The sequence below is a fragment of the Pristis pectinata genome, chromosome 1, assembly GCF_009764475.1.
Source record: "Pristis pectinata isolate sPriPec2 chromosome 1, sPriPec2.1.pri, whole genome shotgun sequence".
NCBI lineage: Eukaryota > Metazoa > Chordata > Chondrichthyes > Rhinopristiformes > Pristidae > Pristis > Pristis pectinata.
In genome coordinates, this window is record NC_067405.1 from 124,611,462 (window position 1) to 124,632,806 (window position 21,345).

Here is a 21,345-nt window from a genome sequence, read left to right on the forward strand (position 1 = left end):
GATTCTACCATCTGCAGTCCTTTGTTTCTCCACATCCTCAAATTTGTTCATGCAAAATTGTTGGTGGTATGCTTTCCAATTAGCTAATGTCATACATTCAAACTTTAACCCAAATCCCTCAAGATCATACAGTCCTGTCTCCACAAAGAGCACTTTGCAATGCTGTTCATGGCTATCTTTTTAATGCATTTCTTCCACCATAAATTGCCACATCTTGCCTCCCTACAATCTGGAACCCAATCTCCAAGCTTCTCTGCAATTTTGTTTTTCAAAATGTACATTCATCTTTGACAAGCTTTCAGGCACCCTTTTTAGCTTTGTTTCAATTTGTACTGTTGCAAAGCACCCTTGATGCTTCAAAAGCATTGTATAATTGAATGTTTTCTCTCCGCTGTGACAATCTAAACTCCACATAATGTCTTTACACTTTTTGCATCTGTTTTTGCAGGATTTTCATTTGGCTGGACTTGTACTAAGTCATAAGAGACTTGGTGTGTAAATACTACCTTCAGTCCATCAAATTCACTCTGACCATCAACCACATGAATTCTACTTAATCCCATTTTTAAAAAAAAATTCTTCCTGCATTCTCATCAACTACCTCCAGATTCTACCTCTCACCTATACACTAGGTTCAGACAAAGTTGCTTATTCAGTGGAACTGTCAGCTGTGGTAGCTGAAAGGGGGAAACCCAAATCCAGTAGTTCAGTGGTAAGTTTATCCCCTGAAAAGGAGAAATTAGAGAGCAGTACATATGAGCTAGTGAATCCAAAAAAATTAGCTAGATTAATATTGTGCTTCAAACCAGAAGAACTCAACTTTTGAGGTTTTACTGACTTTGTCAATATAACAACAGAAAATGCTGCAAACATTCAGCAGGTCAGGGAGCATCTGTGGAAAAAGAAACAAAGTTGAAGGTTGAAGACCTTTCATCATGGCTTTGTTAATATGGTTGCTCCCAAGTCACCTGATCTTTGAACAGATATTTATTGATGTAGTTTAGTTTTGAGACAAGTCCCAGAAGATTGTTGGCACACTTAAAACCATATCTCCACTGGAATTGCTACTTTTCTAGATAAGGAAGAGTTACAAGTTGAGACTGATGCTGAAATTTACACTACATGTTCTGTAACAGAATCAGGTTTATTATCACTGACGTCATGAAATTTGTTTGCACTACAGTGCAGATATAAAAATTACAAGTTACAAAAATAAATAGTGCAAAAGAGGAATAACAAGGTAGAGACAATGGACTGTTCAGAAATCTGATAGTGGAGGGGAAGAAGCTATTCCTAAAATGTTTAGCACATCACTAAGGTACAGTGTTTTGCCTATTATAGAACTTAATTTAGTCTCTGCTACAAATAACATGTTGTTAAAAAAAAATTAATCTAATTCTCATGTAAGACTTGGGTCTGAAGTATGTCTTAAGTATGATAGTAGTTATTTCATCTTGGTAAGTTTAAAGACTAATTCAGATGATACAGGCTGCAATACATTTAATTTCTTAGATTTTAAGTTTTAAAATTACTTGGAATACTGGACCAATGTGTGCATCCAATGATTTAATTTCCTCCTACCATCACGAGAGGATAATTAGTACCAATCATCACTTTCAATACCTCTTTAGGAATTGTTCTTGTCATTTAAGTCTTCTAGATGAGCCATTTTTTTCTCAAAATGCCTGGACTTGGCTAAGTCAGTGGCTAAGTGAATGGGTACTACTGACTAACAACAGATTATGGAATTTCCCTTTCCTGGCAGCTATTGTCAGGCATTCATTCTAGAAGATCCCTAGCATTTGTCAGCAGTGATCATATCACATCAGTGCAGTTACAAAATCAGACTGCACTTCAGGAATTCAAGTACAAAAGTTTGTAAACACAAAAAAATTAAAGCAGGGTTTGGACATTAGTAAATTATAATCCTAGTTTGGAGCCAAAGACTGCCAAGCAGTAATTTTGCTTAGCACACCATTTATTTGCTTGAAGTTTCTAAGAACATTTTTGGTGTATTTTACAGGAAGAATAATTTGTAGATACCTTAAATTCTCATCAGATTAGATTCAGGATTACTTTTGTTTAGGCTGCCAAAACAAAAAGTTGGCTATTACTCTGTGTGAAGGACCAGGCAATCACTCACATCATCAGCTGGTTTTGTTTAACTGCCCATGTGGGTACTTCAGAAGATGCTGTCAGTTTCACAATGTTGATGGGTGCAGCATTTTGCTATCATTGCAACTATAAAGTGTGCCAATATTTTTCTTCGCAGAATTAGTGAATATTACTTTTTCAGAGCTTCTATATTGTGCTGTGGTTTTTGCATCTGTTCATTAGAAACATCTGATTACTTTGTATGCACATATCATTCAAAAATAACATGTAAATAAGCTTTATTCCATAATACAGTTATACAAAAATATTTAGTATCCAAAATACATCTTTGTACATATTTGCATAGTTTTAAAATTAATTAATAATGCTTTGCACATTTTTTGAAATCTTTTTGGTTAATAAAGCAGAACTTTACAGTCTAATTTTTGTTGGATGCCAGGATGGTTCAATTTTCTCCCCATGCTTTTAAAAATTAGTATGATTTATGTAGTCTTGTATATCCATCGCTTCATTTTTGAGTAACACAAATCATTTTTAATCAATTCTTGATCTCGAACATAGACAAGAGAGGACAAGAGCAGCAGCTCTGGAGGTTTATTTAATAACACCAAGTTCTCAGTTCTAAGTCCATCGTAATGCATCCAGTTACCATCAATCATAAAAGCAGCAGAGTAATGGTGCTCCTCCTTGTTGAAAAGTGTTGCTCCCTCTAGTAGGTACCTAGGACCAAAGAAACCAGTTTGTTTTTCTAAACAAGCATTCTATTTCAACATTTAAGAAAATTTGATAGCTTCTAAATTCTATTTATGTTCCCTTCATTTTCTCCCCCCATCTGGGCATTCTGTGGTCCAAACAATCTTCAATTTATTCTCACCTCCCATGCGTTATCATTTATAAACAGTTATCTGCAGAATGTTAAGTGTTCAGCCTGCAGCCTAGAGAAAGGAAACGTTTTTTGTTTAAATCAAGGGCTTAAGTTTCTTAGTAAGTTGTTTAAAAAGAATGCAAAAATTGGCTTTCCTTGCCAATTTTGGGTCATATCAAATTTATTGACAGCTAGATAAAAACGTGAAAGATTCTGCTGCAGTGCTCTAGCATTAAAAATTGAACCAGTCAATTTCAGATACTATACTGATTATTGACAGCTAGATAAAAACGTGAAAGATTCTGCTGCAGTGCTCTAGCATTAAAAATTGAACCAGTCAATTTCAGATACTATACTGATTTTCACAAATCCTCTATCTGCATGGAGTTCTTTAAATAGAATTTTTGTCAGTAATCATTTAAAAGGAGAATTATGTCACCACAAATATATACTTTAGTAAATGTTCAAGAGCATTAAATGTTATTCAGATTGTCTTTGGAAAAATACTTACCTGTGTTCTGCCACAGCCAAACTATATGGGACATAGGCTAATTCCTCAGATTTCCATTGCTGCATATTTAGGATGACAAATGGAGGAGCATCGTGGCAAAAAATTCTCTGTGTGAACTCACGTTGACCATTACATCTAGAAAAAGTGCAGTACCATGTGTTAGAACTCAGATGCCAAATGGCGTACAACAAAAAAAATCTCCATTACTCAGATTTGGCTTTCAAATTATCCTTTCACATTCTCCAACTTGCAAATTTTCAGTTAGAATATTTTCCAAGATGAAAGGAGCATTAAATCATCTCAGTTTCCTTAAAGTGACAAGTAATTACAGAAAACTCAACTCATGGTATATGGAGAGTGACCACTCATTTTATCACATCTTTGCTTAAATTTTTCACAATTAATGCTAAATAATAAAAAACACACACAAAGTGGAGTTATTGACATCAACACTGTAAGTGTAGTGTACAGATTGCAAAATTAAATCAATATTTTACTTTTGTAAAACAAACAGGAGTGAATAAGTGTGTGTACTTTCTTAAATACTTTCTTCTGTCAAATCAATTGTTGCTCTTTAGGGATAGGAAAAAACTTAAATGCACAATAATCAGTACGTTTTGGAAGAAAATGAATCCCACATTAGTTTTATTGGATACACCACAATAAAAGTATATTATATGACATTGAGAATTTTGGAATTACACACCTGTACTTAAATGTTCAAAGAAAGAAATGCAAACTTCTTTTGAGGCACGTACCAAATCAAACAAATAATCATTCCAGCATTATTACAGCTATATCAACATGCCTATTATCAGGGAATCCTGTATTTTTTTCACCCAAACATCCAACTAGGATTCCAGAACTTATTCTTAAAAACTTACAGAAATTCCTTAAAACAACATTACTGTGGTAAAGATCAAAACTAATTAGAACAAATGCCAATTACATTCAGTGGGAGTCAGGGTTTATGTCTAAAATAGAAATCACCCAGCCTGCATCATGATAAGGTATATAGTGTCACTGGGCTGGGAGCAAGTCTTTACCCAGTTCTCTCAACCAAAGCTCAAAAAAAAATCAAGCACAAAATTGAGTACATCTTTCACAATTCCAGACCTATGTTCAGGCAAGCAAAGACAATGGGGCATTTATTCACTCAGCACCATCTGGTCATTCATTATTCAGCTTCCATTTAACAAGGATGCCTGCTCACTGCTTTACTTCAGAAGTGCCCCAGCTCCAGACAGATTCCCATCATAATAAATGATTTCCTACAATGGACATTAACTCACTCCATGGTAATTGTTAACCAAATTACTGGCCTGTGTTCAGTTTGTAAGCACATGAAGTAAATCAGTGAACATACCCAAGTTCTTCGCAGAGCTCAATCCTGGGACAGAATAATTCATCCACTGCTGCTTGAATTACATCACCCAAGAGAGAATCTTGTGAAGGACTTCAGCAAATAAAAAGATATCTTAGTCTCTGAACTGGAAATCAGATCACAAGCAAAAACACTTGCATTGTGTCAGCATCAGTTTAAACCAAGAGAAGAAATTTATCAAGCTAAAAAAGATTGATTCCAGCAAAACATTTACAGTAACACAAAATAATCCGTTAATTACAGTATTAATTCAAAACTGCCAAATTATGATCTTCTTATAGGATCTCTTGTTTCAGGATTGATTCTCACAATAATTGATCACTTTATATTTCTGATCAATAGGAAACATCTTATATATCACAACTCATCCATCCAAATTTAAATTACCATGCACAATATAGAGAATGGTGAAATAGAAAATGTTGGAAATGCAGATTCTGATGAAAGGACATCAATTTGAAACTTTAATTTGGTACCTCCATCAAATGTTACCAGACCTAATGAGTATTTTCAGCCTTTCAGCTTTTGTTCCAAGTTTAAATTCTCGTAATTGTATCAAATGATGCAAAGTCTATGAACTGTGATTTTTTTTTTACAAGTCATTTAGTCAAAACGAAGGCACAACAATCTTATATCTCCACAGTAATCTGATAGTGTTTTAATAGCTAAAAATTGTGGTGCCTGTTCAGTGTAAATTTTAATTCTCTTTTCTGTAAGTTTCATCTATCTTTGAAAGCAGGCTTTCAACTTCAATTATTTCTTGAATACTCCAATTCTGCACTCAGAACAAATGCAAAGCAGGGAAGTTAAAAATGCCTTTTCATTATGCCCTCAATATTAAGTTTAAAAATTTGTGCCATTCTCTTTTACTGGCACTGCTTTTGAATAAGTAAACCAGAATCAGAACCCTGGAAAAAAATCAGTACCAACTTGGACTTTGCATGTTGTGACATAATCTCCACATCACTCTTATGTCAGTAAATGACTGTGTAACGAATGATAAAATGGAATGTTTCTTAATAAAGATTAATCACTATGTATGTCCTTAAATGAAATTCCGTAGTACCTCGTGATCCAAAAATCCAGTATTTAAAAAACTTGAAACATTTGTACTGGAAAGAGAAATACTTAAGAATCCCTGTATTTCCAGAGGCTGAATGAAGCTCATTCTGCCCAACTTTAAAAGAATGTGTCCACTGGTAATAAATTAGGTGAATGTCATGTCAATTTATTACCTATGAATTCATAGCAGTACGAACAAGGTTTAGATTATCCTAACTCATTTCATAGAACTATTTCAGTTTGCTAGTTGCAATGTTGAAAGAAATTTTTAAAAAGTTTTCTTATTGGAAATAAAAATCAACCTACTAGATTACAATTGTCTTGCGTTGATCTTCTTGAACACGTGCTGGACATCTCCCATTAGAACAAAATGTTTCCTGTATAGTAGACATAAGGTTCTCCAGATTCCTTGTGAAGTTTTCATGTTCATTTCCAAAGAGGTCAATTTCTAATGAGGCCTTATGGACTTTGCATTTGTACTGGCATTTTTCCATTTTATCCCAAATCCACAACAACTTCACAGTTGTAAATTTATATGAGTCCATCAAATATAGGAAACGCTCAACAAATTCCTTTCCCAAGTAAGTCGATAACTCTCTACGAAAATTCTCATTTTCACTGAGAATCACATACAGCAACATCAAAAATCCATCAATGGTGCAAGTATTTTTTAGGCTTATCCTTACATACATTGGAGTGCATGCCATTGCGTTTTTTCCAGCTTTAATTTTATACACTCCACCCCATGGAAGAACAGGTCTCCAGAAAGATCTATCTTCATTTGAGTTATTTGTAATTGATGCTCGGATCTCTTCAAATAATGTTTTAGTCCTAAAATAAAAAATAAAAAGGTAATGTGCTCAGAAATTTTGCAAGCCACTCCAGATAGAATTATGCAATTTTATTCATTGCAAAAATCAGACATCTTAACATAAAACAACAAAGAACAGTACAGCACTGGACAGGCTATTCAGCCCAAGATGTTGTGCCGATCTTGATGCAGATTTATACTAGATGTCCTCCTCCTGTTTATCATCCATATCCTCCATTCCTTTCATCTTCTTGTGTCCATCTAAAAGCCTCTTAAACACTACCAAACTGCCTGATTCCACTACTACCCTGGTAACCCATTCCACTACCACTCTCTGCGTAAAAAACTTGCCCCTCACATCGCCTTTAAACTCCACCCCCCCAACCTTAAAAGCATGTCCTCTGCTCTCTGACATCTCTACCCTAGAGAACAGATTCTGACTACCTATCCTATGTATGTCTCTCATAATTTTAAAAACCTCTACCAGGTCTCCCCTCAGCCTCCGACACTCTAAGGAGAACAATCCAAGTTTGTCCAACCTCTCCTTATAGCACATACCCTCTAATCCAGGCAGCATCCCAGTAAACCTCTTCTGCAGCTTTCCCACAATCTCCACCAAAACTGCACACAATACTCTAAGTGTTGTCTGACTAAAGTTTCATATAGTTGCAGCATGACTTCCTTACTCTTATACTCAACACCCCTACCAATGAAGGCAAGCATTCCATATGCCTCCTTTATCGCCTTATCTACTTGCACAGCCACTTTCAGTGAATTATAGACCTGGACCCCAAGATCCCTCTGTACCTCAATGCTATTAAGGGGCCTACCATTAACTGTATAACCTCTCCTTTCATTTGACCTCCTAAAGTGCAACACCTCACACTTGCCTAGATTAAACTCCATCTGCCACTTCTCTGCCCATATCTGTAACAGGTATATCCCGCTGTATCCTTTGATAATAACTGTCCACAATTCCAGTCTTGGTGTCATCTGCAAACTTGCTAATCCACCCATCTACATTTTCATCCAAATCATTGATACATATCACAAACAGAGGTCGCAGCACCGATCCTTGCAGAACACCACAGGTCACGGGCCTCCAGTCAGAATAACAGCCTTCCACCCCTACTCTCTGTCTTCTATGGACAATCCAGTTCAGAATCCAAACTTGCAATTCACCCTGGATCCCATGCATCTTTAGCTTTTGAATCAACCTACCAAGAGGGACCTTATCAAATGCCTTACTAAAGTCTAGGCAGATAACATCCACTGCCTTACCCTCATCAAGCACCTCTGACACCACCTCAAAAAACTCTATCAAGTTCATAAGACATGACCTGTCCCACACAAGGCCATGCTGACTGGGCAGGAAAATAAACAAGGCAGAGGATCAGCCATAAATGGAGGAGCAAGGGATATGGCCTAACCCTCCTTGTGCTTCAATGGTTCTAATGCAGTTGTTTAATTCATGTTTGGATAATTCAAAAGTAATAATTATTCTGATTCATCGGCATGTGCTTTTAGCAAAGAAACAGCATTCAAGTGCTGGAAAGCTCTCTTCCCAACCCCATCTCACCCTTCATCTCAAAAGCAAAGGCAAAAGTACTCAAACTGTTACTATACTCCATTAAAAATCTACATTGAAATGTTTGACAAATATAATTTGCTGTCAATATTAAATTTACTTGAATAAATACTGAAAAGCCAAATACATTGCAAATGTAACATTAGGCAGTCTTTTTCTATTTATGTACACATGAGTATGATTGCAACTTTTTTAGCTAACATTTGCAGTAACATCTGGTAATGATTCACTGGAATTTTCTGACCTGGAAGGTCGTGGAGGCTAGATCACTAAAGGTAATTAAGAAGGTAAATATAGTTTTAGAAGATTGGGGAATTCAGGTTTACAGGGAACTGGCATACAAGAAGAAAAGTTAAGGCTTGTGGCAGATCAGCCATGATTGTATTGAATAGTGGGACAGGTCTTGGGGGGGGGGGGGGGCGCGGAAAAAGAAACCCTACTCCCATTGTATTTCATATATCAAAAGATGATTTACAAAAGGGACTTCCCTTCTTAAAGAATATATTGTTGCCCATTTAAATCAAATTAACACACAAGAGTGAATCCAACATTGTGTTTCTGCTGAAAGATAACCTCCTCATGATCTCATCCTCATCAAATCCTTGATCTAGATTTGTATTGTTTAAGTGTTGAATCCCTATACAGAAAGTAGGCATATACAGACATTGATCTGTGCGCAGTGACATCCAAATTTATAGCAGCAATGCTAGACCAAGGGGAATCTGCTTCCTGGTAACACTATGATCCTTTATAATTCTTTCTGACATATAGGATGCCTGTTTTGATAGTGACCAATATTTATTATAAACCCACCAACTCCCACAACTACTTTGATCACCCCTCCTCCCACTCCACCTCCTTCTTGGACTCCTTCCCATTCTCCCATCCTTTTCAGTCTCCATCATATCTGCTCTGTTGAGCTTTTCCATACCAGTGCCTTTTAAGATGTCCTCCTTTTCCCTTCACCATGGCTAGCCTTCCACCATAGTTAACAGCACTCTCAACCACACTTTCCTCCATTATTTCTGATATTATATATACAAAAATTAGTTTGGATGAAAACGTAGATGGGCTGATTAGTAAGTTTGCGGATGACACAAAAATTGGTAGAGTTATGAATAGTGAAGAAGGATGTCAAAGAATACAGCAGGATATAAATCAGTTACAGATACGGGTGGTAAAATGGCAGATGGGAGTTTAATCCAGACAAGTGTGAAATGGTGCACTTTGGGAGGTCAAATATAAGAGGAAAGTGTACAGTAAAGGGCAGGACCCTTAGGAGCATTGATGTTTAGAGTTATCTTGGGGTGAAAGTCCACACCTCCCTGAAAGTGGCACCACCAGTGGATAGGGTGGTAAAGAAGGCATACGGCATGCTTGCCTTGATCAGTCAGGACATTGACTGTAAAAGTTGGTAAGTCATGTTGCAAATGTACAAAAATCTTTGGGTAGGCCACATTTCAAGTATTCTGTGCATTTCTGGTTGCTGCATTACAGGAAGGCTTTAGAGATGGTGCAGAAGAGGGTCACCAGGATGTTGCCTGGATTAGAGAGAATTAACTATAAGGAGAGGTTGGACCATCTTGGATTGTTTTCTCTGGAGCATCAGGAACTGAGGGGCAACCCAACAGAAGTATATAAAATTGAGAGGCATAGATAGAGTAGACAGGAATCTTTTTCTCAGGGTGGAAATGTTAAATGCTAGAGTGTACAAGTTTTAGGGGAGAAGAGAAAGTTTAAAAGTAAGTTTTTTTAAGACCGTGAATGGTAGGTGCCTAGAACTCACTGCTAGGGGTGATGGTGGAGGCAGATATGATAGCAATGTTTAAGAGGTATTTTGCCAGGTACAAGAACAATCAAGGAATGGAGGGACATAGACTACATGGGGGCAGATGCGATTAGTTTAGTTTGGCATCATGTTCTGCCAAAGTGCCTGTTTCTGTCCTGCACGATTCTATTTTCCTGCACTTCTACTCTCATCCCCTCTCCATCCCAACCAGAACAAGGACAGCATTCCCCTTGTCCTTATCTTCTGCTCCACTTCAATAGATCAGTATCCATAATTTTCACCACCAGGCACATCTTCATTTTCTCTTTTGGAATTCCCTCTGTGACCCCCGATCCACTCTTCCATCTCTACCAACGACTTCCCTTCACATTGCAATTTCCCATGCAACTATAGGAGATGCCTGTACTTTTATCCAATTTGCTTTCCACCATCGAGGGACCTAAACACTCAATGAAACTGAAGCAGCAATTCACTTGCATTTCTTCCAATTTATTGCAAACACAGAATGCAATACATGGTGTTGTCCTCTACATTGTGAAATCAAACACAGACTGGGTGACCAGTTTGGCAAACACCTCTCCTGTGAGCTTCCAGTCCCTTACCCCTTTAATTCTCCATCCCAAACCCACTGTGACCTTTCAATCTCCAGTCTCTTACCTTGCTCCAATGCCCAAAGTAAACTCAAGGAACAGCATCTCATCCTCCATCTGGGCACATTTGCTTCTCTTCTCCATTTTTGCTGTACCTTTGTTCCAATTTGTTTCCTTTTTTGTTGTTCCAGTCTCTAATTGCCAAATTTTAAAGTAATTGTGTTGAAGCTTTGGTCTGTACCCTTTCACAGACATTCCCTGTTTCTGCAACTCAGAAGATGCTTTTCCCACTTTTCTTCCCCAGTTCTGTTGAAGGGCCTTTGACCCAAAACATTGACCATTTTCCCTGAGATGCTGCTTGACCTTGATTGCTTCCAGCTTTTGTATAATCTGAATGAGTGAGTGCAGCATTCATTTAGTCATGTTATTAATATGAACATATACTACCTATAATAAAGGAGACATTTTGCAAAAAGTACATCAACAATGTACATCTTATGCTCACTACCATTTATCATAGTCCTTATCTCAACTTGAGTGAAGACTAGCATTCAAATCATAACATAAGAAATAAAAGCAGAAGGAAGCCATTTGGCCTCATAGAACATAGATAATGTGCTGACCCTATCCATATTCTATCTATCCCCCTCTCTACTTCACTTCCCATTACCTTCTATTTTTCTTTCATCCACGTGCCTATCTAAGAGTCTTTTAAATGACCCTGTCTTATCAGCCCCTACCACCTACCCCGGCAGTGCATTCCAGGCATCCATCACTCACTGTGTAAAAAATCTACCTCTGACATCCCCACTGAACTTTCCTCCACGCATCTTAAATGGGTGACCTCTGGTATTGGCCATTACCACCCTGGGGAAAAGATGCTGGCTGTCCACTCTGTCTATGCCTCTCATAATCTTAACATACCTCTATCAAGTCTCCTCTCGTCCTCAGTCTCTCCAAGGAGAAAAGCCCTAACTTGCTCAGCCTTTCCTCATAATACATGTTCTCCAATCCAGGCAGCATTCTTGTAAATCTCCTCTGCATCCTCTCCAAAACTTCCACATCCTTCCTAAAGTGTGGCAGCCAGAACTGAACACAATATTCCAGATATGGTCTAACCAGGGTCTTATCGAGCTGCAACATTACCTCTCCGCTCAATCCCCCGGCTAATAAAGGCCAGCACACCATATGCCTTTGTAACTACCCTATCAACTTGCACGGCAACTTTGAGGGATCTATTTACTAGAACCCCAAGATTTCTTTGTTCCTCCAAACTGCTAAGAATCCTGTCACTAACCATGTACTCTGCCTTCAAGTTAGATCTTCCAAAGTGTATCACTTCCCACTTCTCCTCAAGACCAGAAATTTATCACCTAATAACGGTATTACACAAAATGTTTTAAAGAACTTTGATAGCTGAAAAATTATGATTTTTTTAAGCCTTGTCTGTTTTGTATTAATAATGTATTTGTCTGAAGATGTGCACATGAACTCTGATTTCATATCACAGCAAACTATTAGATGTACAAATTGGTCCTGATAGTTCAACTTCTAACTGATAATGTATATTGGATATTGATCATGAGTGTGTCTTTTAAAAAAAAATCAGCATTCAAGTGCTAATGATACATCTCAATGCTGTATATTTTCCAATTTTTTCAACTTCCCTTTGCAAGAGTATTGGACCTCTACTATACCATTTCTCCACAAAAACACAACTGAGTTAAAACAAGAGGAATTTATAACAACAACTTTAACTACTCCTTTATAGGCATGCCTTTCTACAAGAAACATTTTTCAAAAGAGTAATATGAACTCAGGAAAACTAAGAAACATTCAACTTTGATGGTTATGAAGATACAATAACCTAGAGTGGCTGCTATTCAGTGCCTTTTCCTATTATACAACTTTGGTCAGAAAAAACTTACAGATTTTAAATACCATATGAATTGCCTCTTTCTAGATATTAGGCATTGATATCACTGATGATTTCCTGAAGTAATTCTGCAATATTGTTCATTAATGCCAATACTGCAAAAACTATTTTTCTCTATTTTTTGCAAGAACCTTCAGCCAGAGGTGCCGAGTGGATGATCCATCTTGGCCTCCTCCAGTGTTCCCCAGCACGATACATGCCAGTCTTCAGCTAATTCAATTCACTCCACACAATATAGAAACAGCTAAAGGCTTTGGAAACAGCAAAGGCTATGGGCCATGACAGCATTCCAGCAATCGTATTGAAGACCAGTGCTCCAGAACGTGCTGCACCCTTGGCCAAGCTGTTCCAGTACAACTACAGCACTGGCATCTACCTGACAATGTGGAAAATTACCCAGGTATGTCCTGTTCATAAGAAGCAGGACCAATCCAACCAGCCAATTACTGCTCCATTGATCTACTCTCATTCAAAGTGATGGAAGGGATAATCAGTGGTGCAATCAAGTGGCACATGCTTAGCAACAACCTGCTCACAGAAGCTCAGTTTGGGTTCCGTCAAAGTCACTCAGCTCCTGACCTCATTACAGCCTTAGCCCTAACATGGACAAAAGAGGGGAACTCCAGAAGTGAAGTGAGAGTAATTGCCCTTGACATCATGGAAGCATTGGATCGAGTATGGCATCAAGGAGTCCTGCAGCCATGCTGTATTACTCTATTACCATACAGGACATAGCAGCCTGCTTGATAGGCACCCCATCCACAGCTATCCACTCACTCCACAACAGATACACAGTAGTAGCAATTTGTACCATCTACAGGCTGCACTGCAGCAGCTCACTAAGACTTCTTAGACAGGACCTTCCAAACCCACAACCTCTACCAGCTAACATGGGAAAACCACCAAGTTGCCCTCCAAGCCGCACACTATCCTGACTTGCAAATATATCACCATTCTTTCACTGTCACTGGGTCAAAATCCTGGAAATCAATACCTAACAACATTGTGGGTATATCCACATCTCAAGGACTGCAGTGGTTTAAGAAGGCAGCTCACCACCACCTTCTCACGGGCAACGATGGAGGGGCAATTAAATGCTGGCTCAGCCTGCAAAGCCCACATCCCTTGAGTGAAGATTAAAAAACATTGAGTCTATAATAAAGCAAGGCTTTACTATAAACAGTGTCAGCCACATTTCAAATTATTTTAGTAGTACTCCTGCATCTGATTCAGAAGTTTGTAAGTTCAAGTCCCAATCCAGAATTGAGCATCTCAATGCAGTAATGATGCAGCATGAGAATAGATATAAAGGTCTGTTTGGATGAACGCAAAAAAAAATCTTCAACAGAAATAAACTGATCATCCATCTCACTGCATTGTCTGACATCATCTTGTTTTGTAGACCAAATGCAGCAATATGCAATGTAACAACACTTCAAAAGAAATTCAATGCATGGTACTTTGGGACCTTGCCAAGAGTGTATTTTTTTGATTGGAGTGTTCAAAACTAAGGAGTCATAGTGTCAGGTTTAAAGGGTTGGTCAATTAAATCTGAGACACGGGACTTAAAAATAATCAAGAAATGTGGGCAGGGACATAGACAAAGTAGAGAATCAGCCATGGACTTACTGTGCAGTGTTAAACCCACGCAAAGTTTGTCTCTCGATGAAGAACAAACATAACATGGTGTCAGAAGATGGTGTGAGGTCTGAACAAGAAAGTAAATGAATACTGTGTGCAATTGAGAAAGAAACTCAGTGAGTACGAAAGAAAAGCTGTAATAAGACAGAGAAAAAGCTGGCCGGCATGGCAAGGGAGCACGTTGTTCCTGAAGTTCAGCAGTCACCGGATTTGCCAAGAGAGATTCAGGTGAGAGGCCGAGAGTTCCCGTTATGGATAAGCTAAGTCCTCCCAAGCCTATGCAGTTTACTGGCAATCTAACTGATAATTGAAAACACTTCAAACAGCGATTCAACATATACTTAGATGCTAGTGGAGCAGGAAGGAACAATGAAAAATTGAAAGCGTCTATTTTTCTGCACGTGATTGGCAAGGATGCTTTGGACATCTATAACAGCTTTCAAATTGAAGAGACAGCTTTTGAGTTGGGCACTTTGATGGAAAAATTTGAGGAGTATTTTATCCTAAGTAAAAACATCACATTTGAGAGATATAAATTTTTTTTCCTATGACCAGAAACAAGGTGTTAGCTTCGACCAATACTTAGCTGAGCTTCACATACTGAGTAAGTCTTGTGAATTTGGAGAGTTGAGAAGCTCACTAGTTCAAGACAGAATAGTTTGTGGAATTCCAGATAACGGACTCAGAGAAAGACTGTTGCGTGAAAAAGATTTGACCCTGGAAAAGGCGGTGAATATGTGTAGGTCAGCAGAAAGCACACGAGCACAAGCTAAGGAGCTGTACAGAGCAGACACAACAGTACATGCTGTGAAAACAGAGAAGCAGCTCCCAAGGCATTTCCGAAAGCAACAGCAAAGCAAAGAGGAAGGCTCAAACAGCAAATGCAGCAGATGTGGAAGTAGACACATTCCAAAGATGTGTCCTGCTTATGGGAAGTCCTGCAATAGCTGTAGGAAGAAGAATCACTTTGCAAGGTGCTGCAAAGCTGGGGCTAACAAGAGAAAGGTGCACACAGTTGATGAGAAAATGGAGGAATTCTTTGTGGATTCTGTACAGACTGTGGCTGCTGGTAAAACAGAATGGATTGTTCCAGTAACTGTGAATGAGACAGTAATTCCATTCAAGCTTGACACCGGAGCTCAGGTGAATCTGTTATCCATGGATGATTATAAGACTCTCACAGTAAAGAGTAAGCTTTACCCTGTGAAGTTAAAAGTGACAGGCTACACTGGAGAGAAAGTTCTAGTAAAAGGAGGCTGTATGGTGACCTTTAAGCACAAAGGGCAGCACTTAAAATCACAGCTACTGATTGTAGAAAAGAGAGTACAGCCAATATTAGGTCTGAGTGCATGTGAAAAGCTCAACCTAGTGAAAAGACTTTTCATAGTAGCTTCACATACCAAAGATGACCACACAACACTGATGGAAGAGTATGCAGATGTCTTTGAGGGTGTACACAAAATTCACAAAGATGAGGCAGTGGCTCCTGTTGTCCATGCATGCAGCAAAGTTCCGTTTCAACTTAGAGATAAACTTAAACAAGAACTAGCACGCATGGAATGAATGAATGTCATACAGAACATTGAAGAACCAACAGATTGGGTGAGTTCACCGGTCATTGTGCAAAAGAAAAATGGAGCATTGCGGATATGTCTAGACCCAAGAGATCTCAATGAAGCCATCAAGAGAGAGCATTTTAAATTGCCAACACGGGAGGAGGTCATGTCCCGGTTTCCAGGTGCCAAATGGTTCAGCAAGCTCGACGCATCGTCTGGATTTTGGCAGATGAAGCTTGATGAGGCAAGTTCAAGACTGTGTACTTGTAACACACCACAGGGAAGATATCGCTATCTTCGGCTGCCATATGGGATCCTGTCTGCACCAGAAGTCTACCATAAAACCATCCACATGATTTTCGAGGGCATACCTGGTGTCGAGACCATGATGGATGACATCATCATCTGGGGGTCCACCAAGGAGGAACATGATACTCGACTGAGACAAGTGCTTGACGTGACAAGGAATGTCAATTTGAAATTAAATAAAGAGAAATGTGAGTTTGGTGTGAAGACACTGGCCTTCATAGGAGATGTCATATCTAAAGAGGGAGTGAAGCTTGACCCAAGAAAGACATCAGCCATTAAAAACGTGGAGAAGCCTCAAAACAAAGAGGAGATGACTTACCTGGCTAAGTTCATCCCTCGACTGTCAACAGTGTCAGCGCCACTTAGGTCACTCCTTGAGCAATGAAATGAATGGATTTGGTTTCATGAGCAAGAAGAGTGTTTCCAGACGTTGAAAAGGGTCCTAACTGAAGAGCCCGTGCTGAAGTTTTACGATCCAGAAAGGTGTATCAGGATATCAGTTGATGCATCCCAGCACGGCCTTGGATCAGTAAAACTGCAGCAGCATGATGGCAAATGGCAACCTGTGGCCTATGCATCAAGAGATTTAACAAGTGCGGAAGCCAACTATGCACAAATAGAGAAAGAGCTTCTCGCCACTACATATGCATGTGAGAGGTTCCATCAGTACATCTATGGGCAAGCTATTGAAGTGGAGACAGACCATAAACCATTGATCTCAATTATGTCCAAACCACTGAATGACTGTCTCATGAGGGTACAGCGCATGTTGATAAGGCTGCAGAAATATGATGTGAAGATGATGTACAGACCAGGAAAATATATGTTTGCTGCTGATGCTCTATCTCGAGCAGTCGACGAGACAGAAAAAAGTGACCAACAGGTTAATGCAGATATACAGGCCTATGTTGATATGATAGTCACCTCTCTTCCAGTATCTCCGGATAGAACAAAGCAGATTAGGAAAGCAGCAGAGGCAGATGAAACAGTGAAAGTACTCAAGGATACAATATGGAAAGGATGGCCAGCAGCAAAGGATGACTGTCCAATGTGTATTTGAGATTATTGGGCATGCAGAGCTGAACTGTCAGTAGTGAAAGAAATGGTTTTCAAAGGGAACAGGTTTGTGATTCCAGTGTCACTATGCAAGGAGATGCTTCAGAAGATACACAAAGGGCATCCTGGGGAGGAAAAATGTAAACGTAGAACACGTGAAGTGATGTACTGGCCAAGAATGAACCAAGACATCAGCCGGACTACTGCTTCATGTGAAATATGCCTTACCTTCAGACCAAAGCAGCAAGCAGAACCACTTACACCACACCCTGTACCAGACAGGCCGTATTTCAAAGTTGGGAGTGGATTTGTTTGACTGCAAAGGGAAGAGCCATATTATTGTAACAGACTACTTTTCCAATTACCCAGAGGTTGCGACACTGCAATCAACGTCCAGCAAAGCAGTTATCACGTTCCTGAAAGCTGTGCTTGCGAGGCATGGAGTTCCATGTGAAGTAGTATCAGACAATGGTCCACAATTTTCAAGCAGTGAATTTAAATCCTTTGCCAATGTTTGGGGGTTTCAAAATCTAATGGCCTAGCAGAGAGTTCAGTTAAGGTGGTGAAGTGTCTCATGAAGAAAGCGCAAGATGGACGAGAGGATTTCCATAAAAGTCTAATGATTTACAGAAGTGCGCCACTGCAGAATGGCCTTTCACCAGCCCAAATGCTGATGGGCCGACGCATACGCACTAATCTTCCAATACATGAAAACCTGCTGACACCTGAAGGAGCACACAAAGTCAAACAGGCTAAAGAGAAAGGGAAAGAAAAACAGAAACGGAATCACAAGACAGCGAAAAGCCTACCAGTCTTGAAGCCTGGGGATCAAGTGTGAATCCAAGATCATGATTCTGGCACATGGTTCATGCAAGGAGTTGTGCAAGAGGAAGTAAATCCACATTCATACCAGATCCAGACAGAGCGAGGGACACCTCTGAGGAGGAACCGCATGGATCTACGACCACAAGCTCCAACCCATGGCTGTGACCCATCTCCTGTCAGTACACCAAAGGGGCCAGGATATGGAGAAAATGAACATGCAGACCAGAGTTCCCAGGAAAACACCAATGCAGCAAATGAAAGCAACACACCTGCAGAAACAAGTACCAGACCAAAAAGGACCATAAAACCACCTCAGAGACTGATTAAAAGCTGCTGAGTAGACAAGGGTTCTTGGCAGGCTTATAAGGACAAAGTATTGAGTTTGCTTGTTTTCTTTAAAGGGGGAAGATGTGTTATTATGTGCTGTTATGTTGTTATAATAAAGAACTACAGTTCCCAGTAGGCAATGCTAGGGGTCACATGGGGGAAAAGGAAGTGGCTGTAAAAGGAGCGGGAAAAGCCAGCCAGCCAGCCTGTCTGTTGCAAGTCTGTTGCAGCCTGTTGTTGCTTTTCAATAAATGTTCAGCTGTTAAACCCACGCCAAGTTTGTCTTGTGATGAAGAACAAACATAACATGCAGCAAAGAAGGTTTAAAGTGCTGCTTCTGCTAAGAGACATATTGCACAGAAACAGGTTCTTTGGGCACCAGGTACCTATTAATACCTAGCCCATTTTCCAGTAGCCTCCTATGCTATGGTATTTCAGGTGCTCATCTAAATATTTTATATAAGTTGTCAGAGGAACTTCCCCCGCTGTTCCCTTGGGCAGTGTGTTCCAGATTTCAACCACCCTGGGTGAAAAAAAATCTTCCTCAAATCCTCTTTAAATGCCCTCACCCTTACCTTAAACTTCTGGTTACAAATGCCTCTAAGGAGAAAATTTTCTTCACTGTCTAGCCTATTTATGTCCTTCATAATTTTGTATACTTCAAAAACATTTCCCTGCAGCTTTCTCTGCTCTAAAGAAAAAAATCCCAGTCTATCCAGTCTTTCCTCAGAGTTGAGTACTCCATCCCAGGCAATATGCAGGTTAATCTCCCCTGCAACACCTTCAGTGCAATCACATCCTTCCTAAAGTGTTAAGTACACACAGTACTCCAGCTGTAACTTAACCAAATGTTTTATATAACTGTACTATATCTCCATGCTACCATATTCTATACCTCAGCTAATAAAGGCAAGTATCCCATATGCCTCTTTAGCCACCTTATCTACCTGTGCTGCTACCTTCAGGGATCCTTTGACATGTGTACCAAGATCCCTTTGTTGCTCAGTACTTCTTAGTATCTTATCAGTCATTGGGTACTTTATGTTCCCAAGTGCTTCCAGTAAAATCATAATGGTAAGCTCCATTTTGGCCAGCTTGTTTAAAAAGGATACACAGACCTTTTAAGATAATATACAAATCCTCTACATCATGAAGGGGCTGTGTCTAAAACCCAGCCATGTCATTCTTATATTCTTTAATATTTTCAATAACAAAAGTAATGAGCTTATAATTCAGTGTTTGCCCAAACATATACATTAGACTGAGATTCCAAATGATGAATCCTGAACCAAGGGGCCACACTGAAGGATTGATCAATTAGGGATCAGGAGAACTTTCTTTACTTATTGATTTGAGCTCAGCTTTGCCAGAAATGACATCTTCCAAATTAAGTTATTATTTGACTTGTAAGGAATGATTACTTGAAAAATCTGAATAGCATGAGATAAACATCTACATACGTTATTTTAAACATCATTTGTTATTGTTCATGTCTACTGATTGCAATTCAGATGTTCTATTAACAGTTTTTCTCAGGTTAAAGGATAGACTTATAATACCACATCAATGCACTGTCATAAAAACATTGCCAACTTACAATTTTCCTATTAACCGTCTTGATTTGTTCCTTTTCATTACAATTTCACCATAATGAGATAAAATTCACAGATGTACCTTGGAGCCGTATATTTCTTTTAAAAAGACAGCTTCATCAAAACACACTTCTCAATGTTGTGATATATGATTCTATCCAATGTAAAACTAAAACCGTACAAAAAAAATCACCATTATTCCACAGATCAGAACAACAGCACTAGATCCGTTCTCAGGACTATGAAAAACCACAACAGGTCATGGACTTGTGGTCTTGAGAACCTGAAGTGTCCCTAGGAAAGGGGCGAGTGCCAATGTCTATCCGGAGCTGCACCGATGGGAGGCCCAGTAACTGACACACCTCCTGCAGTTAGTAAACTCCACAGAAGTTCGCAAACACATTGGAGCCTGGCGTATGGATCCGTCGTTAACTTTGTGCTTACCTTTCACGCTGATCGTACCCTGCTCCCGCCCGCTTCCAGTTGTGAGCGTCACCCACGGTTTCGACAGTCACGCCATAAGGCACGGAGCTTGCATCCATACCGCCATCAGCCGCCAGCCGTAAACAAACCTCCAGCTCCTGCCACCCGCCGCCTGATGTTGTTATTGTGCAACGTCACCGTCCGTCTCGGCGCGCTGGCGCGCAAGGGCGGGGCCCCGGGCTCAGGGGGCGGGGCCAGTGCATTGGGGACGCTGACACAAGAGGCGGGGCTGACGCGGGTGGGAGGAGCGAGCGCAGAGGCGGGGCCAGCGCAGGGGGTGGGGCTTGTCTGGGAAGCTTTGCGAGAGGGGTGGGTTGCAGAGGAATAGGATATCTTTATTAGTCACATGTACATCGAAACACACACGTTTTTGCGTCGAGTGTTCCGGGGGCAGCCCACAAGTGTCCATGCTTCCGGCACCAACATAGCATGCCCACAACTTCCTAACCTGCACATCTTTGGAATGGGAGGAAACCGGAACACCCAGAGGAAACTCACGCAGACACGGGGAGAACGTACAAACTCCTTACAGACAGTGGCCAGACTTGAACCCAGGTTGCTGGCACTGTAATAGCGTTACACTAACCGCCACACTACCGCCCCTGCCCTTGAATGAAGGATTGAGCAAAAAACAATCTGCTGGAAGAACTCAGCATCACCTGTGGAGGTAAAAGGATGATCGACATTTTGGGTCGAAACCCTGTATCAGAGTTCCTCCAGCAGTTTGGAGATGCAAGAGACTGCAGATGCTGGAGTCTGGAGCAAAATAATGGACTGCTGGAAAAATTCAACAGATCAAGCAGCATCTGTGGAAGTAAAGGGATAGTCGGTGTTTTGGGTCAAGACCCTGCATGAGGACTAGTCTTGACCTGAAACGTTGACTATCCTTTTGCTTCCACAGATGC

At 39.8% G+C, this 21,345-nt stretch overlaps 1 protein-coding gene across 2 annotated transcripts; it reads right to left on the reverse strand.

Annotated features, from left to right (window-relative positions):
- Positions 1-2,189: 2,189 nt before the first annotated feature.
- c1h14orf28 (chromosome 1 C14orf28 homolog) lies at positions 2,190-20,540 on the reverse strand. 2 transcript variants are annotated; one of them, XM_052019088.1, is made up of 6 exons: positions 20,402-20,540; positions 10,783-11,105; positions 6,244-6,768; positions 4,858-4,947; positions 3,492-3,626; positions 2,190-2,835 (listed from the first exon to the last, which is right to left on the reverse strand). In XM_052019088.1, exons 2-6 carry the CDS (start codon positions 10,968-10,970, stop codon positions 2,598-2,600), a joined length of 1,176 nt encoding a protein of 391 aa, XP_051875048.1. In that variant the 5' UTR covers positions 10,971-11,105; positions 20,402-20,540; the 3' UTR covers positions 2,190-2,597. The 2 variants fall into 2 exon arrangements, with proteins under 2 accessions (XP_051875048.1, XP_051875055.1); XM_052019095.1 differs by lacking the exon at positions 10,783-11,105 and having other exon boundaries at positions 20,402-20,537.
- Positions 20,541-21,345: the final 805 nt, after the last annotated feature.

What these genes read in the sequence shown, in the direction of transcription:
- c1h14orf28 (XM_052019088.1), bottom strand. Translation starts at nt 10,970, where the DNA reads ATGTCTGTGAAAGGGTACAGACCAAAGCTTCAACACAATTACTTTAAA. An exon ending in CGCAAGACAATTGTAATCTA is followed by an intron (nt 4,948 to 6,243) that starts GTAGGTTGATTT and finishes TATTTGCTGAAG; the next exon opens with TCCTTCACAAGATTCTCTCT. An exon ending in TTGGCTGTGGCAGAACACAG is followed by an intron (nt 2,836 to 3,491) that starts GTAAGTATTTTT and finishes CTTTGGTCCTAG; the next exon opens with GTACCTACTAGAGGGAGCAA.